The sequence below is a fragment of the Ascaphus truei genome, chromosome 16, assembly GCF_040206685.1.
Source record: "Ascaphus truei isolate aAscTru1 chromosome 16, aAscTru1.hap1, whole genome shotgun sequence".
Lineage (NCBI taxonomy): Eukaryota > Metazoa > Chordata > Amphibia > Anura > Ascaphidae > Ascaphus > Ascaphus truei.
This window is the reverse complement of record NC_134498.1, coordinates 33279183-33289161: the sequence shown is the minus strand read 5'-3', so window position 1 is coordinate 33289161 and position 9979 is coordinate 33279183. Positions and strand designations below refer to the sequence as shown.

Sequence of the window (9979 nt, the reverse complement as noted above, 5' to 3'; positions counted from 1 at the left end):
ACACAGCGGCAGTGCCAGCCCCCCCCCCCTCACACAGCGGCAGTGCCAGCCTCCCCCTCACACATAGCAGCACCACTCACACAGCGGCAGTGCCAGCCTCCCCCTCGCACATAGCAGCACCACTCACACAGCGGCAGTGCCAGCCTCCCCCTCGCACATAGCAGCACCACTCACACAGCGGCAGTGCCAGCCTCCCCCTCGCACATAGCAGCACCACTCACACAGCGGCAGTGCCAGCCTCCCCCTCAAACATAGCAGCACCACTCACACAGCGGCAGTGCCAGCCCCCCCCCCTCACACATAGCAGCACCACTCACACAGCGGCAGTGCCACCCTCCCCCTCACACATAGCAGCACCACTCACACAGCGGCAGTGCCAGCCTCCCCCTCACACATAGCAGCACCACTCACACAGCGGCAGTGCCAGCCTCCCACATAGCAGCACCACTCACACAGTGGCAGTGCCAGCCTCCCCCTCACACAGCGGCAGTGCCAGCCTCCCCCTCACACAGCGGCAGTGCCAGCCTCCCCCTCACACACGGAAGCAGTGCCAGCCTACCCCTCCCCCCATTGACACACACAGCGGCAGTGCTAGCCAAGAGCACACCCCAGCGCCGGCCTCTCACGCACGGCGGCAGTGCCAGCCTGTCCTACACAGTTGCAGTGCCAGCCCCCCCTCACGCGGCAGTGCCAGACACGCAAACGCCTCACACACTGCGGCAGTGCCAGCCTGTCCTCACACACAGCGGCAGTGCCAGCCACACACCCACCCCCACCCCAGCCTCTCACGCACAGCGGTAGTGTCAGTCTGTACCCCCTCACACTCAGCAGCAGTGCCAGCCTCCCCTTCGCACACACGGCGGCAGTGCCAGCCTCTCGCGCACACGGCAGCAGTGTCAGCCCCCCCCCCCCCCCTCGCGCACACGACGGCAGTGCCAGCCCCCGCCTCACACACGGCGGCAGTGCCAGCCCGCCTCACACACGGTGGCAGTGCCAGCCCCCGTCTCACACGGCGGCAGTGCCAGCCTCCGCTTCACATAGCGGCAGTGCCAGTCTCCACCTCACACGGCGGCAGTGCCAGCCTCCACCTCACATGGCGGCAGTGCCAGCCTCCACCTCACACGGCGGCAGTGCCAGCTTCCACCTCTCCTCAGTCTGACAGCCAGGGGGGAGATCAGTATTTGAGCTGAGACCTCCTCACCTCGTCCGTCCAGGGGAGGCCCCCGCGGGTCCATAATTGGAGCCCCTCTCGCCTCTCCCATCATGGCATGGGGCGAGTCCCCCATCGGACCCCCTCTTATCTCATGAGGGTCTGGGCCTCGCTCGTAGTGTAACGGCGGCCCACCCTGCATGGGGGGAGCCATGTAACCACGGCTGAAGGGGGGGAGCGAAAGAGAAAGAGAGGGAGAGAGGGGGGAGAGCGCAATACTTTATAGGGTCTCAGTTTATAGGACGGCGCCTCCCATCATATATTCCATTTAAACAATAGGAATTTGTTAATAGGGGGTGTCTCAGTTAATAGGGTGTCTGAGTTTATAGGGTGTCTCAGAGTTTATAGGACGGAGCCTTCAGTATAATATTATATAATAAAGATATTGAAACTTCCCAGATCCCTTAACGAGACCCTAACGAGTGCTTAAACAGACACGTTCTGTAAAGACAATATGGCCACAGCCTTTGAAATGGGTAAACGTGGGTTCAATCCCCGTGTTCTCTCTCCCCATGTGACTTTGGGTAAACCCCATTATCTTCCTGCGCGTCTGGCACCTAAATTAGAGTGTAAGCTCGGCAGAGCAGGAACTGTACGTACAGCGCTATCAACACTGTCGGTGCCATAGAAGAACACGTATTCCGGACGTGGTAACAAGCAATATTGGGAGGGGGTTAGGGGGGCTGGAGTGGGGCGTTTTAGAGGGGGCCCTGCCCCCCTCTTACCTGGGGGGCTGCTCATCGCCTGTCACTGTGATCAGTGTCCCTCCACGGGGGTCGTTGGGACCATCTCCCAGCAGGCCGCGAGGCGGGATGCTGGAGGCCGGGGGGCCGCGCTGAACGGGGGCACGGGGGTCAGGGGCGGGCACTGCAAGGGGAGCGAGAGACAGCCTGGGTTACCGGGTAAATCCCTCAGGGCGTCCCAAGGACCTCAAGCTACTGTTTGTTAAAGGGGCTTTTATAGGGTCTGTGTGTCAGTTTATAGGATGGAGCCTCCATTGAATATCCCATTTATAACGCCTTATAGGACGGAGCCCCAGCTGTATATTCGGTTTCCCCAATAGGACTTTTGTGGGATCTGTCTCTCAATTTATAAGCCGGAGCCTCCATCGTATATTTCTGTTAATGTAACAGGGCTGTATAGGTGTTGAACTGCTGAGCGCTTTCAGCATGCAGAGCAGGTACCTGTTACTCTCTCTATGAGAGTCAGTCCAGGGGGGGCCGCGGGAGAGTGCAGGCTCCCTCCGATAGGCAGCGTGGAGAGAAAGAGAGAGAAATTAGTCATGTACAGCACGCATCGGAACCCATTTTATATTAGATTGTCAGCTCTTCTCCCTGTATTGTAGCTGTAAGCCTCTGTATATAGCCTGCAGCTGCCTCTGCTGGACACAGACCTACATTGCAGCACATAATATACAGATAGATGCCATTAACCCTTTCCCACCAAGAGGGAGAAGAACCGTCACCTCCTGTGATGTCATTTGTCCCTCTGTGACCCTTTGGGGACAGAACCAGGGGGGGGGGGGGTGACAGAAGTAGGGTGTTAATAGGAAGTCTCCCTTTCTTGAACAGTGAGGTATCCCCAGAAAGATCTCTGCTGCTGGATCACTTCGTTCCGTTGCATCCCGCTCATATATAGGGTGAGCGCAACGTTATGGGACAGGACATCAATGTCCGACACCTAGAACGTCCTGACCAGAAGTGACCCCACCAATGTGCCGGCCCCATCACGGTACCTTCCTGTCCGGCTTTTATTAGTGGGAATTAAACACATACAGGGAATAAGCAAACCCAAGATCCAACATGGGGTAGACGAGCCACGGACGGGAGAAGCAGTGGCAGACGTGGAAGATACCCCGGGGAGAGAATCTGGAGGCCCCAAACAGAGGGGTGGAGGTCTCAGCGTTGTCCGGGGTATGGCTGTCAGTGTGAGGAAAGGGATCAGCGGGTATACATGGCACAGGGAGAGGCTGGCACTGCCCGGCGATCTAATGCCACTTAACCACCAGACCTACTGATGCCACCTTCACAACGGCCAACATAATGCAGGCTGACCTTCACCAAGGCTTCCGGGAACATTTAAAATGGCGGAAGCGAAGTGGTAAGAGCGTTAACGGGTTCAAGTCCCAGTGTCCACGCTCCTTCCTTTTGTAGGGTCTGTGTCTCCGTTTATAGGACAGAGCCTCCATCTTACATCCTATTTATCCAATGGGACTTCTGTAGGGTCTGTGCCTCCGTTTGTAGGAGGCGGCCTCCAGATGTTTACAGGATCTGTGTCTCAACCGATATAATGGAACCCTTAATACAGCAGCAGATGGGTAAGAAGGAAACACAACCGCCGAAGTGTCTGCGTCTGGGAGCTTCTGGCTCCACCCACTTTGCGGGCTGATGATGTCATCAGTGAGGGACAGACACATTACCTTTCTAAATAGGTTTATACCTTGGGCTCGGTCCATAGGAAGAGGGCCTCCGGGTGGGATCCCAAGTTGAGGCTGCAGTGCTCCTATGGGGGAGGAGAAGGGGATTAGGACCTTCCCTACGATGGGATAAGAGGGCGCCTCACGGGGGATCCCCATCATTTAATAGGGTCAGTGACTCCTCCCTACAATGGGATAAGAGGGAATCTCATAGGATACCTATGAAAGGTAATAGCGTCACTCACCTAGTATGTGGGGCCCTGGGCCGGGGTTCCCCATAGGTGCTGGTGCTGGGCCCCCTCCCTGCATGGAGAGCGACTGCAGCATTGGGGGGGCTCCGTTCACATGCAGTGCGCTCTGAAAACAGGACAGAGAAGGGATAACACCTCAACACGTGATCTGTCAAAGAGAGAGCGCTCAGCCAGGTAACCGCTGTATAATGATGCAGAGTATCTCCCTACACTGAATGAACACGCAGCGCTGTATAATGATGCAGAGTATCTATACACTGATTATTATAGTGCATCTACCCCAGGACACAGGCACTTACCCCAGGCTGTGACTGGGCTCCTGGGGCATTCTGCTGGTTGGGGCCCTGTCCGCCCTGCGGGTTCCCGGGCATGAGATGAGGCAGCAGGGTGGGACGGTGCAGAATCTTCTGCAAATCGGAGGCAAATATATTCAAGAAACATGGAGTCTGCCCCCCGCCACAGGGTGACCGTGAGACAGGGGGGAGCTATGTGACACAGAGTCTGTCCCTCCCCCGCAGGATGCACAGTGACACAGACAGAAGGGAGCTATGTGACATGGAGTCTGTCCCTCCCCCGCAGGATGCACAGTGACACAGACAGAAGGGAGCTATGTGACATGGAGTCTGCCCCTCCCCCGCAGGGTGACACAGTGACACAGACAGAAGGGAGCTATGTGACATGGAGTCTGCCCCTCCCCCGCAGGGTGACACAGTGACACAGACAGAAGGGAGCTATGTGACATGGAGTCTGCCCCTCCCCCGCAGGGTGACACAGTGACACAGACAGAGGGGAGCTATGTGACATAGAGTCTGCCCCTCCCCCGCAGGGTGACACAGTGACAGGTTCTCACCACAGCGATTTCGGGGTCCACGATCCTCATGACTACCTGCGCCTGTAGCAGGGCGTACGCCAGCTGAGGGTTCTGCAGCAGCATGTTCCGAGCCTCCTGGGGGCTGTTCTGCACACACAGCTAAGGGCAAAGCAGGAAAACTTTAATCATACAGACGGCACACACAGGGGGCACACCCTAACCCCACAAACTACGGCTCATCCAGGGGGACAGGTGCCAAAAGACAGTCCTGGTTCTGCAGTTTTATACCTGGGATTAAAAAATGGCAGCATGAAAACCAGCAGTGACACGGTACAGGGGGAGGCATGAATAGCAGGATCAGGGTAGGGGAGGCCGGATGCTCCGCCGGGGGGCAGGAGGGATAAAGGCTCCGTGGGCCTCTTCTCACCTTCATCTGTTTCATGAGTTCAAACATCTGCTCAGGGGGCAGACTGGCCACTGCGCGGCTGATAGATTCAGGGGCGTCCTCAGGGGAAACGGGATCACCAAACGGGGACTCGATAATGGGAGCGCCCGTTCCCAAACCTGCCGGGGGGGGGGGGGGGGAAGAGAGCGAGAGACGGACACTGAAAACTTATTTCAAAGAACTAAACTCCCCGGTCCCACATACATTCAGCTGGTTAGAAATTCCATTTACTTCCATTGTAGCCCAGTCCTTACAGAAATCCCCTTTACTTCAATGTTCTCACCCCCAATCTTCACAGTCAAACCCTCCAGCTGCTTTCCAAAAAGGTTGGGGGCCCCATTAACCATTTTGCTGTTCCGTTAAACCCGCTGGAAGCTCCACCAACCCCTCTGCTGCCAGAGCGGGGGTTAAGACCCCATTACACACCCCATTATATTTAAAAGTGAGAGACTGACTCTTGAGCTCCTCCTTGTTCTTCTCGCTGGCCGCGTTGTCCACTCGCAGGGCTCGCCCGCTGAACTCCCGCCCGTTAAGGTTCCGCATGGCGCTGAGCGCCGTCTCCTGGTCCTGATACTCACAGAACCCATAACCTTTGGGCTTTCCCGTCTCTCTGTCATACACGAGCCTGGGGGGACAGAGACATGAGGTGGTGACACTTGTCACCCTTCGGGGGGAGGGACAGACACCATGTCCCATAGCTCCCCTCCGTCTGTCATATTTCGGGAGGAGAGGGAGGATCTCACCTAAAACTGACCACAGGTCCCACCTCGGAGAATATATCTTTCAGTTGCTCCTCTGTGGCCTCGTACGGAATGTTCCCCACTGAGAGAAGAGTAAAGGGTTAATGTGCCCGTACGCTCTGCTGATACCCCCCCCAGATACTCCCTGCTCATAACCCTTCATCCCAGATACTCCCTGCTCATAACCCTTCATCACAGATACTCCCTGCTCATAACCCTTCATCACAGATACTCCCTGCGCAGAACCCGAATCCCAGATGCTCCCTGCTTATAGCCCCATATTCCAGATGCTCCCTGCTCATACCCCACTCCATATACTCCCTATTCATATCCCATCCCAGATCCTCCCTGCTCATAACCCCTCCATCCCAGATGCACCCTGCTAATACCCCCCATATAGAATAAAAAAGTGCTCGATAGCGCTCTAACAAACCCCAAAAATATATAAAATAACCACTTAATAATGTGTAAATTCATGAAAAGTGATATAAACAAATGTAAATAATCGTGCCTAAAATAACAAAGTGCACTATATTGAATAAAGTGAATAAGAGACTGCAAACACACTACAACCCTTGGATAAAGACTGTTCCACTTGTCTTGCATCAACTGTTTCTCCAAAAAAGGCCAGGGGAGCGTGTCTCGTAGTCATAAAAAATAAATGAAACATCACATAGTACAGTAATGTTAAAATACAGTGATTTTGTGTGCGAGGCTCAAAAATGACTACTCGCATGAAGGTAGCAAAAATCAAGCAGCCATCCAACTTAGGGGGTTGATGTACCCTGTGAATATGCAGCAGCCACCAACCTCCAAGGAAGAAAAGGAAAAAGACCATATAGTGTAGACGGTATTATATTCTGACAATATGTATACAAATGAAGGCTTACACTCTGTATGATCAAGATAGGCGAAAAATGGATAGCGGGTAACAGGTATACAGGGAGTTGCGATCTCCTGGGTTCCTCGTTGTCCTCCGCTTCACCGGAACACTGTATCCACGCCGGGGCTCCCGTCACGTCACTTCCGGTGCGTAGAGAGAACCGCCGGGTCTGATGGTAGGAGTGGATTCTCGGTGTTCCTCCTCTTAGGTATTGCTGGACTGAAACACTCTACATGTTTCGCCGTTGTATGCTTACGGCTTCGTCAGGAGTGTCAATTGGCTGCTAAATCCTACCAAGGGAGGTCTTAGGGGCAATCTAAGTGTGATACACCTGCCCACTCTATCCTGCCCACTTCACTTACAATTATAATGATGTATTCATTAGCCAATAGGATGTTAGTATAGGGGAGGGCTTAAGGGTATTTAAAGTAGGATTTAGCAGCCAATTGACACTCCTGACGAAGCCGTAAGCATACAACGGCGAAACGCGTAGAGTGTTTCAGTCCAGCAATACCTAAGAGGAGGAACACCGAGAATCCACTCCTACCATCAGACCCGGCGGTTCTCTCTACGCACCGGAAGTGACGTGACGGGAGCCCCGGCGTGGATACAGTGTTCCGGTGAAGCGGAGGACAACGAGGAACCCAGGAGATCGCAACTCACTGTATACCTGTTACCCGCTATCCATTTTTCGCCTATCTTGATCATACAGAGTGTAAGCCTTCATTTGTATACCTATTGTCAGAATATAATACCGTCTACACTATATGGTCTTTTTCCTTTTCTTCCTTGGAGGTTGGTGGCTGCTGCATATTCACAGGGTACATCCACCCCCTAAGTTGGATGGCTGCTTGATTTTAGCTACCTTCACGTGAGTAGTCACTTTTGAGCCTCGCACACAAAATCACTGTATTTTAACATTACTGTACTATGTGATGTTTTCATTTATTTTTTATGACTACGAGACACGCTCCCCTGGCCTTTTTTTGGAGCAATACCCCCCATATTCCAGATACTCCCTGCTCATAACCCTCCATCCCAGATACTCCCTGCTCATACCCCCTCATCCCAGATACTCCCTGCTCATAACCCCCTCATCCCAGATACTCCCTGCTCATAACCCCCTCATCCCAGATACTCCCTGCTCATAACCCCCCCCATCCCAGATACTCCCTGCTCATACCCCCTCATCTCAGATACTCCCTGCTCATAACCCTCCATCCCAGATACTCCCTGCTCATACCCTCACCCATCCCAGATACTCCCTGCTCATACCCTCACCCATCCCAGATACTCCCTGCTCATACCCTCACCCATCCCAGATACTCCCTGCTCATACCCTCACCCATCTCAGATACTCCATGCTCATACCCCCTCATCCCAGATACTCCCTGCTCATACCCTCACCCATCTCAGATACTCCATGCTCATACCCCCTCATCCCAGATACTCCCTGCTCATACCCTCACCCATCTCTGATACTCCCTGCTCATACCCTCCATCCCAGATACTCCCTGCTCATACCCTCCATCCCAGATACTCCCTGCTCATAACCACCCCCCATCCCAAATACACACTGCTGATACCCGGGGGGGGGGGGTGTCTCTCACCAAACACGGAGCGCAGGGATCTGTCCACCGCCGGGTCCCGCACACATAGCCCAGCCATCCTAACTCACACGGCCACTTCCTGTCTAACCAGAGAAACCTTCCCCCCCGGGAACAGCGACCACTTCCGGTCGGACTCCGCTTTGAATTCACCTGCGCTCTAGTCCGTTCGCTTATCCCTTCCCCTCGCCAGGTGTCCGGTCAATTCGTATATTCCCCTTCCTCCCCCCCCCCCCCCGGATGTCCGTTCCCATATCTCTTCCCACACGTGATTTCAAGTTCGTTCTCATGTACTTTCCCCCTTGGTGTCTGGTACGTTCCCTTATCTCTTCCCCTCGAGGGTTTCTGATCTCCAACGCGTGGTTCTCTGTTCCGGGAAGTGACTGGGGTTGTGACCCGGCCTGAAAGTGTGTCATGTAACCTGCCCTGAGGGGGCCCCATTGGAGGGCAGTCTTACTCATAAGAGGGATAGACTCACTTATTGGAAGGGCACTCACATTGGGGGTCAGTCTCACTCATAGGACGGTACTTGGATTAGAGGGACAGTCTCACTCATTTAAGGACAGTGTCACTCTTTGGAGGGCATGCACATTGCAGGGCAGCCAAACACTTTGGGAGGGCATTCTCGCTCCTTGGGAGAGCAGTGCCACTCTTTGGGAGACCATTCTCGCTCTTTGGGAGGGTATTCTCGCTCTTTGGGAGGGTATTCTCGCTCTTTGGGAGGGTATTCTCGCTCTTTGGGAGGGCATTCTCGCTCTTTGGGAGGGCATTCTCGCTCTTTGGGAGACCATTCTCGCTCTTTGGGAGGGCATTCTCGCTCTTTGGGAGGGTATTCTCGCTCTTTGGGAGGGCATTCTCGCTCTTTGGGAGGGCATTCTCGCTCTTTGGGAGGGTATTCTCGCTCTTTGGGAGGGCATTCTCACACTGGGAGGGCATTCTCACTCTTTGGGAGGACATTCTCGCTCTTTGGGAGGGCATTCTCACTCTTTGGGAGGACATTCTCGCTCTTTGGGAGGGCATTCTCGCTCTTTGGGAGGGCATTCTCACTCTTTGGGCATTCTCGCTCTTTGGGAGGGCATTCTCACTCTTTGGGAGGGCATTCTCACTCTTTGGGAGGGTATTCTCGCTCTTTGGGAGGGCATTCTCGCTCTTTGGGAGGGCATTCTCGCTCTTTGGGAGGGCATTCTCGCTCTTTGGGGGGGCATTCTCGCTCTTTGGGAGGGCATTCTCACTCTTTGGGAGGGTATTCTCACTCTGGGACAGTCACCCATTGGGAGGACACTCGCATTGAAGGACAGTCTCATTAATTTAGGGACAGTTTTTGGAAGGCACACACATATTGCAGGGCAGTCTGACTCTTTGGGATGGCAGTCTCACTCATTGGGTGGGAACTCGCCAAGGGCAGTCTCGACTCAATGGGGATGGTCTCACTCATTGGAAGGCAGTCTCATTCATGTGGTCCCCTGACCTACAGACTGGGGACAACCTGGAGATTTTCTGCCTGGCTTACTCAGATCGTGCCCAGAGCATCTACTCACATTGGAGGGCATTCTTGCTCATTGGAAGGCACTTGCATTGGAGGGACAGTCTCGCTTATTAGAAGGGCAGTCATTCTT

General features: G+C 54.3%; 1 protein-coding gene across 3 annotated transcripts in view; it reads right to left on the bottom strand.

The window, feature by feature from the left end:
- CSTF2 (cleavage stimulation factor subunit 2) overlaps positions 1–8568 on the bottom strand; it is a 17610-nt gene extending 9042 nt beyond the window's left edge. Inside the window, exons 1-11 of one of the 3 annotated variants that reach the window (XM_075573073.1) lie at positions 8367–8568; positions 5877–5955; positions 5589–5758; positions 5116–5252; positions 4728–4847; positions 4177–4284; positions 3872–3983; positions 3650–3712; positions 2395–2451; positions 1936–2077; positions 1202–1374 (exon numbers count right to left, since the gene is read on the bottom strand). In XM_075573073.1, coding sequence (XP_075429188.1) covers positions 1202–1374; positions 1936–2077; positions 2395–2451; positions 3650–3712; positions 3872–3983; positions 4177–4284; positions 4728–4847; positions 5116–5252; positions 5589–5758; positions 5877–5955; positions 8367–8424 — 1219 coding nt within the window. In that variant the 5' untranslated portion in view covers positions 8425–8568. Of the gene's footprint in view, positions 1–1201; positions 1375–1935; positions 2078–2394; positions 2456–3649; positions 3713–3871; positions 3984–4176; positions 4285–4727; positions 4848–5115; positions 5253–5588; positions 5759–5876; positions 5956–8366 lie in introns of all 3 variants that reach the window. The other 2 variants (XM_075573072.1, XM_075573074.1) reach the window with 2 other exon arrangements.
- Between the last annotated feature and the right edge of the window lie 1411 nt (positions 8569–9979).